We start from the raw sequence: 16,877 nt of genomic DNA, 5'->3' as shown, positions 1-16,877 counted from the left end.
TTGTTTCCACAGGTTCAGAATTTTGACAGATAGCTTACACCTCATCATTACTTCTCAAATGCGAGTCCAAACAGGTAAGTACTATGGTGAGACCATGAATAGCCAGAGAGTTAAATTTTAACTTGAATGAACAGTTTGGGCTGCCAGGTCCAGCTTATAACCCTCCTACTACTGCATGTGTGAGCAAACAGCAAAGGCCTTTTAAAACAGACAACATCAAACAGGAAACAGGAGAGCACCCTCAAGGTTTCAGACATTTCCTGACGTCACTGCATTTATTTAGCATTGAACTTTTAACTCTGGACTCCTTGCCATGTTTTCCCAGAATTGATTAGTGGTACTAGTTTATTCACCAGTATTTTACTCCCCCTAGATGAGATCTTTGGTTCTCAGCTGCACAGTGTGCATCTCCTCCTAACTGTTCCCATCACACAGAAGATAAAGACTCCAAACAGTCCTTTCCCTGAAAGGCACACCCAGCATTCTCCTCAGCTGAGTTCCCAAGTCTTTGCTGGTCCTGCCAGATCCCTCCAAATTGCTAAACATTCTGAATTCTTGTAACACCAATGCAAAGAAGTCTCCTGACACCAACACTGAAATTTCTATTATCTTTTCTATTATCATTCCTCATATCCTTGCCTCACCTTTACTTCTCTAATTTAAGTATAATGGAATTATGTAACCAGAACCACAGCAGAAGCACTGTGAAGTGGAAAAAACTTGTTCTTCTAATGCCAGCCTATTTAGTCGGATTAAGCTCAAGCATTCACAATTTATACTAAAGCTTTCATGAACATTTCCAAGTTCATTCCAGCACTCTTGCATAAAGACCTATGATGGGACTGTAGCCTAAGGAAGCCTGAGAACTTAAACAAGATTAAACTTAACGGAAGAGCAGAGGGAGCAGATAGAGGAGAGGGGTGTGGAGGCACCCACAAAACAAATGAACACTACACCTCTGCTCCTCTGCAATCTCAGTCTCTGCCTCCCATTGCCAATCCTCCATTACTCCTTTTTCTTCATCTTCCTCAGAATTCTACCTTTGTCAGTCACTTCTTTCCCTTTCTGTCCTCTTCACCACTACCTCTATTTGACTGACTCAACAGCAAACTACAGGTTCCTCAAAAGTAGTACATTCATTAATACGAGTATGTACATAAATGGTCTTTCCTCATCATTACATATGGGTAACAGGGTGTCCCATTTTAGACACGAAACAGCAAGCCCCAAAATACAGGCTTTACAGTGAAGAGTGTGCTAAGAATGCATCCAGAATAGAAAATGATTAGTTATGATTAGTTTACCTGTTCCTAGCTGGTGACTTCCCTGCATCCTCCTGGACAGAGCCAAGGCGTGCAGACAACGTGGTAGTTGAAGAGTCTGGGTGAATCAAACTGCAAGAGAAAGGAGCATGTTACAGATGTTTGAGAGATTTGCCACACGCAGCAGCATCAGAACGGCTGGAATTAGAATACAGTTAATCATAATGTTACATCTCATTCACACCTACGATTGTTAAATCAATGAAGGAACAGTGAAATCTTTCCCCATCTGCAGGCCAATGATATCTGAAAGACAGTGCCCAAGGTCTTCTCCCTTCAGATTTAAGTCTTGCACAACACAGTATCATTCCAATTCTTTTCCTGCCTTCCTATATCCCTTTCTTACACATCCTCATTCCTTACACACTGCTATTCTATGCTTTGGAGGTAGAGGCATTGCCCTCAGCTCCTTGACATTTCATCTTTGCAATCCAAGCAGCGTTATCTATAGCTATTGCTAGACAGCTTTTACCAAGATGTCCTGACAATCTTCTGTAACTGTTTACCCTGATCACCTTTGCCCTCCTTTTCCTTCCACCTCAGGAGGAAGGAGAGCAGATGTGCTCAGATACCATCAATATAAACTCCTACTGGCAAAACTGTATCAGATATAAGCCACTACACTCCAACTGATACAGCCATACTGGCTGTGTTCTGGATGTAGACATGTTACTAGCATGATTAATGCTCTTCATGAAAAATGTACACAATACAACTGTACCTGAGTACACCACTCATACACTTTTAAATTACACACCCCTTCAAGTTAGTTAAAAGCAGGAGCTGATGCCTCTACATTCCAACTGCTCAAAGAGCAGAGCAACAAAAGACAAGTAAATACAGCACCACTTCCCTAAATGCTTTTCTCAGTGCCTTGCAGCATATGACAGCAGGGGAGGCAAGAGTCTTATCTCAGACACATTATTTTGGGAAAAGACTCAACAAGAAAGTTTTCTTCTGAAGAAAACTACTTCTCACACAGAAGCCACATATTAAAATCTTTTTTAAAAAAGCTTCCATTATGAAGGTGTGAGTTGCCACTTTGCTCTCTGGTGTCATTTAAGTTCAAAGTCTTGAGTTTAAACCTCTGAAGGTCAATCAGAAGCTTACCAAATGCAGTATTAAAAAGCACAGTAGCCCACTGAAAAGTTTTACACTTTAAGAGCAACAAGCACCAAAGAAAAATTTAATTCTCCTAAAGCAACAATAAACTACCTAACCTCAATCTCTCTTTCCCTTTCACATGCAAAAGCAGCCTGTGTTTACTCAGTGTCTCCCATTAAGACTAAGTGTTCCAGTACAGAAAGTGTTATCAGCCTTTCAAGAATAAGAAGTATTTTCCTTGAGTGCTACAAGCTGACCAAAATAAAGATATAAATACTTTCTTTACATGTTCATGTCTACAAGCTGTTGAATTGCCATAATAAAGATACTAACATCCGAGCACACAAACTTATTCCCTAACTCAAAATTTGGTAGTATTTAGCCCAAACATTGCAACATTGCTGCTTTACATGATGACATTAAACCAGAAGTACTCTCCTTTATTTAGGCCTAAAGCTGATTATTTAATTACTTCCATATAGGAGCACCATACTCTGAAAAGCAACATGCAAAGCAAGAGCGATGGCATTTTCTGAAGATGGTTGTTTTTGAGGTTTTTCTTTTAATACTATCAGAACCAGTAGAAGAAATCTGCTGAGAGAGGCACACATCACTAACATTACCCATCAGTTAAAGAGAGGCTCTGACTCAAGACTGCCCTCAGTAGTTTCACACCTGCCTGTTCTTCTGCTTTTTGGAAAGTTAGTACAAACACCACAACAGATTTTTTTTTCCTCCTTCCACATTAAATTACATGACGGTCCTCAGAAACTAACTTGCAGAGCACTTAAGAAGTGCAGTGTTCTTTTACTCGTCTTCCAAAAATAAAGATCCCTTAATTCAGGAGCAATAAAAATAAATACTTTGAAAGGAGATCACAGAACCTTTACAGCTGTCCTTTCAATCCCACTTTCTCTCTTATTTACGCAGACAGTATCTGTTATATTCTCACACTCAATCCAAAACCTGACAGGTTACTTTGTTACTTGTTTTGGTTACAGTGTTACTTTGACTTGCCTCTTGATACATTGGTGGTTCAATTTTTTTTGGTTTTGTCTTTTTAAACTCTGAAACTAAAAACCTGCTCTGTCACTGGTAGAGAATCACTGATTCAACAGGTTAAAGGAAGAACTGCAAATAATTTAGAACTCCACTAGAAAAGATTCCACATTTCAACTTGAAGAGAAGAATATTATAAGCAAGCACAGGATTAGATTCTTTTTACAGAAGCTATACTTCTAAGTTTCTTAGATGGAAACTATCAGCTTTTGTCTAGGCAGGTATCAGCCTGAAAACATAGTTAAGATTCTGGAGCTCAGCATGAAGCCATTCTAAAATTTTTACCTTTGCCATGTGAGATCCTCCTCCAGAAAGATGTTGCGGCTAGCTTTGCGGCTCCCAACTGGTGTGCGTGGCTCGCCAGGATCCAGCACTGACACAGAACATGCAGAATCTGACAGAGCATTTAAGTCCTCTCCAATGGAGTTACTGTCTGTGGAGTGCGCATAGCTTAAGGCTATTTTGCGGCAGTAGGTACAGGCTCGGAGATCCCCTACGGAAAGGAGAACCAGAAAGTGTAAGTGAACAGGAACAAACAGTACTCTGTTCCTGCTGGATCAGAGGTGTGTAGTGGTGGAAAAGGAGGATTTCCTGTTTCAAAACCTCTTTGCATGTTTAAGTCTAGTTCTCATATTCCCTTAAAGAGCAAAACTCCAGATAATTACACACACGGAAAATTTCTCCAAGTCAAATGATGCATAACACATGATTGGTAAGAGAAAGACAGGTTGCGGTGGCAAGGAAAGAGAGCACATGTGCACACTGAAATCATGGTACAACAATACCCAGCCAGATACGACATACCAGCTGATGTCCATCAAGAGTTTGGTAACTGGTATTTGAAAGAGTTTCTCTCAACCTCAATTAGAACACGTGGCTCATTACATTTTAAAACTAACATTACAAAGAGCAACTTTTACTTGAGCACACTTCTTGTAGTGAACATCCTTGTTAAATAGTTGATATATTTGTTTTGGCATCATGGACTTAGTGTTGGTAAAAGTAAACAAGCATGGCATAACTCACCACTGTGCATGAAGAAACTGGTAGAATCACTTCCTGTGATTCTTTTTGCTTACTCCTAAGCCCACTAGTCATATACAGCATTCTCTCGCAGAAGCCAGAATCTAAAATGCAGTAATCCAAACAAGGCTGAGCACACAGAGAATGTTTTGCTTCTCAACAGATAAACGCTACCTGTGTAGCCCATGAACTTTCCAGGGATTTCCTGATTGCAGCATCGACTACAGAAGATCTGCCCACAAAGTCGGCAGTGGTGTCTCCGCCGGAAGGTTGTGAATTTCTCACTGCAGTCATAGCATTCTTTGCACTGGCTGTCAGGCATCCAGTACTGCTTCAAGTCACTGTCCTGTAAGGGAAGGCAGGAGATAAATACTTTTTTTGTAAACAAAAAAAGCATGTTTAGATTCATGACTGCTTTGTAGACTGTACATATGAAAAGGACAGTTTCATATATTCAAATCTGTGTGTGCATACACTCTTCTGTATAAGCACACACATGCACAAAAAGCACTTTTTGTGTGGTTTTATAGGGGGCCAGAAGGCTGAGAGAGTTCTTAACTGTGAGAATAAATCTAGTGAGCCTTTGCCTTCTTGATCAAAGATAGAAGTAAAGCAGAGAAAAACTATCATGAGCTGTAGATAAAGGTCAAGAAGAAACAAACATATGAAGTACTGATTGCTCTTCCCTGCCTCTAGCACACGACAAGCTCTCAACCAGTACAGTTTAAAAAAAAAAAAAAAAGACAAACAAAACCCCACACATTAGTTGAAGCTGTTATCTAGGGGTAAATCAAGTTATCAGGAATTAACAGTGCAGGAAGATCACTTCAACAGCTAATACTGGGATGCACTTTGATAGAATTATAGATACATGTAAAAAGTTATGCTATATGATCAAACTCTTAAAAACCTCAGTAAACAGATATAAAAGTCTGTGTCCCAGATGGATGTTTCAAAATTCCAGGTTAACTACTATGTGAAGACAACTGTGGAATACACATACAGCAGATATGTTTTACTGATTTACAGATATGATATACTGATTTACAGCATGAGTGCAGCCACAAATTTTTTGTCTTGTTTTTAAGACTTGAAAATAAAGAGTTAAAACTTCAATTTGGTGTTGTACCTATAAAAGACCAAGACAAATCTCTCAATTATGATTCTGACCACACCAGCTACAATAACCATGGATTAAGACAACTGCTAACGGTCATGTGACAGCTCTGACTGAAACACTCTTTGCTAGAGTTCAGTTCTGGCAATAAACCCTTTCAGAGGGACTGAATGCTCTGGAGCTTTATAGGAAGAGAAAGTGCCAAAAGAATTTTCTCAAAATAACTTGAGGAGTGAATAAACACAAAGAAGAAAGGTGAGTCGTATTCTGAATTTCACATAACCAAAAAAAAGCATTCTCTGAACTGGGGTTTATTTCTGGATGTTCAAAGTGAAGTTTGACATAGCTGCTATACCAATTTTGAGACCAAAACAGCTATGATCAACCAGGCAACAATTTCCTGCTGTCCTAACCCAAGAAAATTCAAACAGAAAGAGGCCAAAGTCTGCCCAAGGCAGTCTAATGTTCAAGGAAGTCTAGAAATTTTTAAGACAAACATTAAGCTTCAAGCAGGGAAAGATGCAGTGAAGAGCTTTGCCAAGGAACTGCTGCAAAACTACAGGGAATGCTGATTAACAGGTTTTACTGCAGCTCTGCATGATAAACCAAGTCACTGGTTCTGCCACATAGAGAGTGGCTGTTCCAAGCAGCAGTGTCTCTGCCCCATTTGCACATGACCAAGTGTTTAGAAACCCGGCCACTGCTGGTGACAGAAGTCTGAACAGACACTCAGAACAGAAGTCTGGCCCCATTAGCAGTACAGGTTGATTAAAGCAGCACCTTCCAGGACCTGACACGTGCTTTCTACAACAGTAAAGAGTCTACAACAGTCTCTGCTCTGTAGAGACAGACTAACTCCATAGTAAGAAGAAACTGTTGCCTGGAATGACTCCAGCTAGACATGGCTGCAGTCAAGGGCAGTGATACATTACCATTTGTACAGAAGTCAGCATGTCAACAAGCAACATAACATTTTCAGAGAAAGATCCAGACATATTCATTTACTGCTGTATCCTGTCTGATTGAGCACTTCTTCAGTGGCTTCAAAGATGTGCAAACATCTCCAGGGCCTTCAGAAGCTGCCACAAACTGAAATATTAGTAGGGGCCACACTCAATGCCCTCCTTACTGCAATGAAAGGCTTTTGTTTCACCCTCAAAAATACCACACTTTCTACCCAGGCAAGAATAGCACTGGAAACCTATGTGAGTTTACTCAAAGTCCACCTGTAAAAGCTAACAAGCCAAAAGCCTTTTTCCTCTTTATTCAGTTTAATTAAATGTACTTTTGCCTTTCGTGTCTTGCTCCCAGACACAGCTATTTACATCATCACTCAAAAATAGCTGTGACTTCTTTTCTCAACTAGATCCTTCTCTTAAAGGCATGGTTCAACACAGCAGAGAGAGATGAAATCTGGTAGCAACAACTAGACCCTTATCCACCTGAATCAAAACTGATTAACAGGACAAGCCTTTCAAGCAAACATTGCTGACCAATCATTACCACAGTAAGTAACAGATTCAATTAACCCTCAGAATTCTCATTACTCTTTGTGACAGTCAATGTGTTTCACCTGCCCATGGTTAGCCTTCAAGGGGGAAAATCATCAGGTAATACCAGGTTAGGTAATACAGAAGTAGGAAGGAGTTTAAAATGAGAGTATCTGGTCCAAGTCCAAGAAGCTGAGCAACTGCAATGTTTCTCTCACACAAGACAACAGATGTTTGACATGTCACAAGTCAGCATCAACTTAGATTGTTTCCCCTGCATTCACACAATGATTTTTCAGTCTAAAATCAGACTTTTCAGTTAAAAATCCCCATGATGTATCTAAAATGAAACTCAGAGAAGCCCAGTAAACAGTTCACTTTCTAGATAGTTTGGCGTACAAATCCCTCAGAAGTACCTGGCTCTTCCCCTCCATTATTTCTTTGAGGCGCTTTAAAACGGTGCTGAGGCTTCTTAACTGAACTGCAGTTCGAGGATCATGACCTCCAAGAGGTGGTTCTACTTTCCTTCGATTGTCTGGAAGGGAAGGGAGAGTAGTATTCATTTCTTCCATGATACATCAACATTCACATCACAACGCAAAAACCCAACGGAGGGAGAAATGTTTACATATGTATGCACATTACAAAGTTACAGCGTGTATCACTTCTTGCCCTTGTAGTCTTCTCCCCCAGAAGGAGCTCCTCATGCCAGGTAGCTTGCTTTGACTGACATTTTAAATACTGTCCTCTGAATTTAAAAGAGCAAATTTAAGCCCTCTGAGAATAAAAACATATTTTAAAGAAGTTATTTTCAACCTACGGTATGAACCTTGTAATAATCTTTTAGAAAGCACTGAAGTGTCATTTTAGAATGCCCTCTAGGATATTAATACTTACAAAATAATTGCAACAATATTCCCAATCATTCTAGGACTGGTATAAGTCAATGCCTTAACCTGAACTTATTTATAAATGATTACAGCAAGTGTCATGAGTCAATTGATCAGTTTCTATTAAAAACAGTAGCTAAGAATAAAATACATCTAGAAGTTCACATTTTTAGGGTTTTTTTTTGTTTTCTTATATTCTAAGAAAAAAAGCCAAGTTGTTAAGAACTTATACAGTCATTCTTCAAATGAAGCAAAGAAACTCCTGAATAAAAAGGTAATGCAGTTAATTTATTTCCTATAAATTGTTAGGTTCCTTTCAAGCATTGTTGTACAAGTTATAAATAGGATCCTTCTCCCCAGAAAGGTACACAAACAGTGCCGTATCTTTCTGGACATTTAAACATTTTCAGAGTCACTTATCTACATAAGCAACTTTTCTGAATAAAGTTTCTTACCAGCTTCACTGCTCTCCATTTGACTAGCATTTTATTTTGATTCCACCTAGCACAGGAAAAACAGACATGGCTGCTTTCTGTTTACTGCTCCAGATATCACTGATGTCAGCGGGAATGCTGAGAGTGTGAGCAGACTCGTGTTAACTGTTGCCGTGCAGTAACAACAAGGCTACTCCTTTCCATGAAGATCAAAACCCTTCGAGTAATGAAACCCTTAGAGGACTGTGACTAAAACTGTGGGATGCCACACCTCCTCTTCTGGTTCTTAGTAGATATTTTTAGTTAATCAGACCACATATAGCTGCTTAATGACCAATGTACAACAAAGAATCTTTAACAGGAGATGATTTTAAAGAAATTCTAGAGTGCTTAAACCCAGTTCTGTGGCTAGCCACTTGGAATTTACTTTTTCCATAAAATCGAATAAATACACTTTCGGACAGTACCGAGTTGAATATTTTAGGGTAATTAAAGGGACTTTAATATTTCAAGAAAACATTGATAATACCATAGAAAGCTTTGGCTCCTTCTTACTTCTGTCACATAATCTATGCTGCATTTACATCCTAGACTTTCCTGCCATAACTTTTGATTCAAGACTATCTTCTTTCCAGAAACATTGCTTCCAATTTAAAAAAATTACTATCAGACCTCCAGCCTAACTACTTTAAAATCTTGTCAGGCAAGTGACTCCCAAAATACAAACATACACAGCACTGAGGAAAGGCCACAGGTAACTCCACACTGGTTCTTTTGTTAAACGCCCTTTTCTGTGTAACATAAAACAATTATCAAAAGTATGTCACCTACATCAGAAAAAGCAGGCCATCAGCATGCCCACATAGCTAACCTGTTAATACTAGAGAAGCTGACCAATTTCCAGATTAATATTCAGTGGACTCGTTTCCTTTTCAATCATGTGATTTCTCCCTTTCTAGGAGAAATGTAAGTTATCGTTCCTGCAGTACAGGGCACACTGTGTCTAAATCACCAGCCCTACAAAAGAATTCACATGTAACAGTCTTAGGTTAACTCTTACTCCTGATCCAAATTTCATCAATATAAATACCACAGCCATTTTCTCAGTTAATGCATGCATGATTTACAGATGTGTCTGTTTTCAGCATTGTAGCTGTTATTTCCTTATTTCACCATTAAATCTGCAAAACTTGTGTTCCCTTCCACAAACATGGAAACTAAAAGAGTATTTTTCTTGCTTTGCCCATATCATTTTCCCAAATGCCACCAGCTGCAACTCCGAAGAGATTTTTTTTTTTTATTGCATCTTCTTCTGATTTAACATCAAGAGGGTTGACCACACACATAAGTACTAGTCACATTTTCATTGCTCCTGAAACAGCCAATATGCTACTAAAAAAACCAAACAACAAAACAACAAACATCACAAAAGAACCACCAAACTAAAAACCCACACACACCTCACCAGCCATAATTAAAATTACACACAAGAAATTAGGTTTTTAAAATTAAATTAAAATTTATTTAAGTGTTATTCAATCTTTTATGACAACCAAATAATTCCAGAAATTTTTGCTTGTTATTGTCCAAACAGCACAAAAACAACTACAGGAAGTGATGACAGCTTCCTCATGGTTTTGATATATAGAGTTCTTATACCTTCTCAGTCCACAACTCTATCTTCATCCATTCACTCTTCTTCGCTAGCCAAATGCACGTACAAGACAGTCATTTTACACTTGATATCAATTTTGCATTTAACAAACAAAAGCCAGCTGCATCTCAGCCCTTCAATGTAACACACCAGCGTGGGTGTGGAACACATCTTTCCAGGACAACCAGTTCATGCAGCAATTGTGTTTTTCCTATCCATTCCCTTTCCATCTATATGTCCACTGAACAAAACTTCAAAATACCAGAGGAACTCCATCTGAATTTCCAATTTAGTAAACTCTTTATCCTTCTTAAGCTAGAAATTAACTCCTATAGATCAAAAAAACCCACTAAACTCATATTTCAACAGTAACCCTCATCCTTCATATGTATTCATGGCTGCTAATTCTTGGCAAAATCTATACAACCTCTGACATATTATGTTTTTCTCCTCCTTTTCCTACTCTCCCCACCTGAACTGTGATCACTGAGAAGGAACCTGCAATACCATTCCAGCTACGATTACTCAGTACACTCTGCTGAGTTCAGGCTACAGAAAGATTTGCTCAGTGCAATTGTTCTGCATCATCAATTACTAAATCACCAGAATATATTTTTCCAGAGTTTTTCATGACCCTATGTATTTTAGCATTCATTTTACAGTGCATGACAAGTCAAAAACACTATAAGAACTACTTTGTTGCAACTTTAATGGTAGTTTCAGTTGACCTTATGGTAACACAAGAGGTACAACAGCAAGTTTCACACATTTTCAACAATAAACAAATACCCCCATCAGGGATACCACAGTTTTGCTAATACAAATCAATATTAATTACTTTGTAGTTATTCACTGCCAAAGCATATAATTTCATATTCAAATTCACTATCACAGTTCAAACATCACGTCTATACAAAGTACTGACATGAAAGTACAAAAGCTGTCCTTAACTTCATTTTACAACATGCACTTTCATTTTCCAAAACCTTTTTCAATAGAAAAGAAGCTCTGGTAATAAGTCATGTCCTTTACGATTCCCAGTAACCAGCACATGATTTCCTCAGGCCTTCTTCCCCCTCATATGATCACTGGCCTTTCCTTACTCTGACTAAGCTCCTTTGCCATTCCTCATTACTGCCAGTCTGTTACAATTGTCTAGCATTAACAGCATTACCAGGCATGACAGGGTAATAAGCTGAAAGTGCTTTCACTACCAATGCTACCTCTCCAATTGGTCAGCACTTCCAGTTCTCCTTAAACTGCATCTGCAGGCTGTGACATTATCTCAGTACAAGACTATTTTGATTAATTCCAGCACCTGGAAAGGACTCAGGTGACAGCACACGTGCGCATGCGCACACACACACAGAGTCCAGTACAACCAGCTGGGCCCACTGCCTCTGTAGAAGTGACACCGGCTTCCCAGCACCCTACTCCAGCACATGAGGATGCAACAGATCACCCAAGAGGGAGGTCACAGAAGCTAATGCAGAGTCTCAGCACTGGTCCTTCAGCCGTACAACCCAGAAAGCACCTCTGATGTAAGCCAGGCACATCCAGCTGCTATTTTCACAAAAATCAGTAAGACGTTATAACAACGTTTTCGTATAAGCAGTCCTGAAGGGAAGCACACAACTGAAATCCTACTTCTTTGATGCTAGACGGCTTCCCACAAAAGCCATCATCCTTCCATGTTGTCTGCACTTGCAGCTGTGAGCCAGCACAGTCCCTGAGCAATGAGAATATCTGCTGTGCAGACAGGGCAAGTTAATGGACAGACAAGGGGTAGCACTCAGCATCTTCAGGAGCTATTTCATTCAATCGCTGTTTAGAGGCACCAGCAGCCTTTTATTTAGTTATTTGTTTATTTATTTATTCCTTTTTGTTTACTTAAGCTTAGCATGATACTTACAACTCAAGTAGGGTAGAGAGACCTTTGTGAAGGACTTACACATTTTCCTGCCTACACCTGCCAATGTTAAGAAGTAGCTGAGTAATGGCCAAGCCTGGAGAGACATTTACAGGCCTGCAGACACAAGGTTACAAGAAACCTCAACTATATTAAACACATCACTGTCACTGAACTGAGCGGGTGAACTGACCTACCTATACAGGTGTTTATGTAAATCACATAACTTCTTTTCATACTTTCCATTCTTTAGCTATGAGAACAATTTCTAAGATTATTTGTGCAGCCCAGCATCAGCTGCAATGGCAGAAATATAATTCTCTTCTGCTTCATGTTCAGAACTCTTGCTGATTATTCAGCACCTTTTAAGACAAAAGAAGGCATGAAAATCCATTTTCTAGTTTGCTTCAAAAAAAAAAAAAAGCAACACCTGATTTTTGGAGAGGGAAGATGCAAGTATTTTTCCCCTCCTAAAATACAGTGAGATGACCTGAAACCCCCCCCCCCACTTGAAACCTCCTCACTAATCCAGTACACTTTTACTTGCACTACACAGAATTCATGTTTCTTACAGCACCAAGGTTATTCGGTGGAAGACACTCAACAGTGAGTCAAGGCCACTCAACACCCAATATCACAAAAATCTCTTCAAAAAAAGCCAGCAATTCCTGCTTGGTCTAACTTTACTTCTTTCCAGGCTGATTCATCATCCCATTTTTCTACGCATACTTTCATCCAAACCCAGGGACATGAATGGAGGTTCTGAAAAGGAGTTGGAATAATGCAGAAACAGATCCTTCCTGACACCTTAGTCTCATTTTCCTGACTGTCTCCTACCAATGGAAGTCAAACAGCAAAGTTATTTCTGCCTTCTGAGTACCATACAACCTACCTCATCTAAACATTTCTAACCTGTAATTGTAACCAGGTAATTTCCAAGTGATTTACAAGAGAGTTAACTAAGAATGAAGTAAAGCAAATTGTTAAATCAGCCAAGAGCACACTGCTGTACCTGGGGCATTTGAGAAAAAGCTTTAAAATAATTTAGAAAAACCCCACACCACCAAGCACCACACTTTAATAGGTTTGTTGTGACAGATACAACTGAATAGTACAAACAGTACTAGAGAACAAGGAGGAAGATGCTGATGTTCAGCTAAGACAGCATGCAAATGACTCACATAAAAATGCTAGTTATCTGTACTGGACTTCTGCTTGGTTACCAAGACTAGATATCTTTCTAAAAATCCCATACACATTAACAACATTTAAGATCTTGTTTGTTTTTACTAGGTACCATAGTCTTGGAAATACTGTCTTGCACAGAATTTTAACCCAGCTTAGCTGTTTGCTCAAGGCTATTACAAACAGCCAACAGTAACCAGGCAGATCTCAAGAGAGATCCCCGCAATCTACTTACTAGATTTTACAGATCTTCATAAAGCCATTGCACAGTCACACCTTTGAATTCACATTCTATTTCCCTTCCTGCTAAGAGAGATTCAGTATGGCATCTGGCAATAGTTCCAAGCTTAGGAATAAAAAAAAATAGGTTTAGACACAAGTTTCTATTCAATTCTCCTCAAAACAGCTACAAGCAAAAACCTGCATTTATAACTCCCTTGAAGACACAAACATCAATGCCATTCAGACTAAGCTCTGAAGTTATAGCTTGCATGTGGCTGTTAAGCAACTAAATTCTCTCAACAAAGCAGAAATTTTCAGGATCAAGGTTCAAGTGACTTTAAGACATTGGATGTGTTTTGGCAGCCTCTTTTGTTCCAGACTGTTCTGTAATTGAAACAGCAGAGCCCCAACAACAATGTCCTGCTGGAAGGAGGGAACATGCTTTTGAGGTTAAAGTGCAAGCTCACTAACAGAAGCAGTATAGCCTGATACCAAATTCTGCTATCAATCCAGATAGTCAATGAACCTTTGTTCACCTCCTTCCACCTCACTCTGAAGCATCCCAGACTGGCTAGTACAACATGCCCTTGTAGCACAAAGAGCTGAAATTACCCAGGCCTGTAGAAGATCTTCTTTGCAGTTCACCAGGCAGTTGCTTTTTGTAAGGAACTGGTGACCTCAGAGACTGAGCCCTGGTAGGATGCTGAGGACTGGACCAGCCACCACTCAACACTTGTGGATCACTCTGTCCTGCCTCCACTCTCTCCGCCGGGCATGAAAGCCGGCCATCATCTGGAATTGACAAAAAGCAAAAAACACACTGCTCAGACATGATGAAGAAAACCAGTAGTGCACGCAAAACTAAAGGTAAAATACTCTCATAAATAGCTCACTTGGATCATGATTACACATAGCAAAAGACATGAATTTTTAGTCTGAAAAGTACCATATGAAACAGAAACAGGCCAGTACGCAGAACCTATCTGTCAAGGCTCAGGCTGTTTCAGAAACATCCCTAATGTGAAAAGTGTCTTTTAAAAAAAACTAGAAGGAAAACGGGAAGCATGAATTATTCTTGCTATACGGAATAGCTACACTCAGTTATCAGCTTCTGCCCTGAAAAGAGTTTTTCAGTTACGTTAGAAGCCAGTACCAAGGTCACAATAAAGTTACCGTAGTCTTTTGTCAGAAAATCAAGTATAGACAGGTTCTCACTGATTCCAGCAACATGCCCATTTCATGTGCTGTTTCAGGGTTGTTTTCCCATTCTTTCAACACAATACTTTGCTGACTCCAGCTACATTTGTCAGAGAAAAACAACTGAAGCAAATATTGACCACATGTTATGTTACTTTCAAGAAATTAATGACAGGTGATATTCTACTATGCAAACTAATAGCAGTCATATCAAGTAATTATTTTTCATTCTGCCTAAGAAAAGCCTGAACAGATCAGTCTGCTTATGCAAAAAGCTATCTTGGCCCTTTTTCCCTAGCCCAAACATTGCAGAAGTATACTTAGCAGAGCAGGATAAAGAACAGACTAAACAAAAGTTCAGCAAACACCAGTTTGCTATCTCCAGCAGAGATACACACAGTTTTTGTACAAAACCAAAGTGCACTCATTCACCACTCTTCACAGTATACTTCTTTGAAACAAAAAAGAAAAACATAGTTCTTTAAGGGCTTGACTACTGAGAATACAAGTGTTTCATGGTACATGTAGCACAAAGACCAAAATCAAGTAATACTTTTTAATACACAAAACTTTCACAACATTTCAGACCTCTTGATGGGAAACACCTAAGCCATGCAAATTAAGCATGGACTTCCTGTAAATACCCTGCTTTATTGTAGCTCAGCTGCGACCCAACTAAAGGTATAAGATGCACAGGAAGGTGTGGAGTGGAGGAAGCCTGGAGTAAGAACTTGCATTGGAAGGACAGGCACACATTTTGCTTATATAGGCAGGCAGATGGTAACTCCTGCTTTGAGCCCAAAAAACTTCATAATGGCAAAGGAAATCCAGACGCTCAGCTAAGAAGCTATACAATATTATCTGTCAACTGGTTTGTGTCTGACCTTCACAGGCAGCCACAGATTTCTAGCTGCAAGATGCTGGCTATCTTCTCCCACAGCCAAGCTCTACTATGTCACCCAAAAGCAAGATGCAACGTTCCTCAAAAAAGAACTGACTCGCCATCCATTTGGCCAGCTGTCTGACATTATGCTCTTATATCGAAGTGTTTTTACACATTTATGTGGCAGCAGAGGGCATCAATAAAACAGACAGCATGCACAATCCATGCACACACATTCCCACAAGCACTTACCTTTGCTGAAACGGAAAAGATTTACAAAAGAGCTGTAGGCTGATTTAAAAGGAGGCTCATCCTGGTCAGGAGTCAGGGGTTTGAAGTGAGTGAGATGAGATGGACTACTAGGAGAATGAGGTAGATCACTGGTAGAGTCCAGCGTTGGAGATCGTTTGTCATCTGCGGCCATTTCACGTGACCTGGAAAGAGTTCAGCAACATGCGTTATATATATATATAGTGATGAAACAGAACATCTTCAGTCAACCTACCATAGATATCTGCTATTAGCACAGGCCAAGAGTGTCAGAGGTAGGAGTCCATGACCCCTGCCTAATCACTGGCAAGAGATCAGCATCTCTGCAGAGGGAAATTCAGAACTCCTAGTTAAACATCTAGAGCAAAAGAAGTACATAAACAGTCACTGTACTATACTACACAACACTCCGGTTGCTGTCTTATGGGAACCTGAAGTTTTCAGAGACTCTGCATGTGTATCACAAAGTTTTAATTTCAGCTCAAGAGAAAAGCTGTCACTGCTGTGACTTCTGCAGTCCTTGTAACATGGAAACTGAAGACAGGTACACCTGAGCAAGCACAAGACATACTCCCTATCTGGCCAGGTTAAGTTCAGAATGAGAAATAGAATGAACTGCAAACAAAAGCAGGACTGAAAGATTAGGTCTGGTGGCACACGACTTCCTTCCTCTCCACACTACAACACAGAGCTTTGTGCAAGTTACAAGGGAAGCAACCCAAACTGTGGGTTTTTTGTTGTCATATCTCGCACCTCTAAACTTCCTTGTTTTCAAGAGTAGCTACACTAAGGCAAAAACAAACAAAAAAAACCAAATTACACTCTATATCAGGGGAAGACATACTTGTTAAATCTACTTGCTGTGTATCAAAGCCTTCATACCGCCAAGATTCATACTTTCCCACAGCATATATTCCTTAACCTCAATACAAACTTGATTTCTTCCACTTGGCCTCACTTAAGCCTGCATTTCTGGCTTGCTAGGCTCAAGTCCTTACTACCTTCATCTCTGTTTAAGCAAGCCTTAGTGAAACGTTAGGCAGAGCAGGAGTCTGCGAGTGAAGGCTAACTTTTACCCCTGCCAAGAATCAAAATCCTGTACAAGTCTACTTCCTGCT

At 39.7% G+C, this 16,877-nt stretch overlaps 1 protein-coding gene across 1 annotated transcript in view; it reads right to left on the bottom strand.

Annotated features, from left to right (window-relative positions):
• Window positions 1-15,920, bottom strand: part of PIKFYVE (phosphoinositide kinase, FYVE finger containing) — a gene marked incomplete at its 3' end in the record, with an annotated part of 56,520 nt that extends 40,600 nt beyond the window's left edge. The window contains exons 1-6 of the mRNA XM_010194263.1: window positions 15,742-15,920; window positions 14,022-14,201; window positions 7,532-7,650; window positions 4,683-4,854; window positions 3,771-3,978; window positions 1,305-1,394 (exon numbers count right to left, since the gene is read on the bottom strand). Coding sequence (XP_010192565.1) covers window positions 1,305-1,394; window positions 3,771-3,978; window positions 4,683-4,854; window positions 7,532-7,650; window positions 14,022-14,201; window positions 15,742-15,913 — 941 coding nt within the window. The remainder of the gene's footprint in view (window positions 1-1,304; window positions 1,395-3,770; window positions 3,979-4,682; window positions 4,855-7,531; window positions 7,651-14,021; window positions 14,202-15,741) is intronic.
• Window positions 15,921-16,877: the final 957 nt, after the last annotated feature.

Source organism: Mesitornis unicolor, unplaced genomic scaffold (genome assembly GCF_000695765.1).
Source record: "Mesitornis unicolor isolate BGI_N332 unplaced genomic scaffold, ASM69576v1 scaffold4881, whole genome shotgun sequence".
NCBI lineage: Eukaryota > Metazoa > Chordata > Aves > Mesitornithiformes > Mesitornithidae > Mesitornis > Mesitornis unicolor.
The sequence above is the reverse complement of the archived record's forward strand: the minus strand, read 5'-3'. Positions and strand labels throughout refer to the sequence as shown.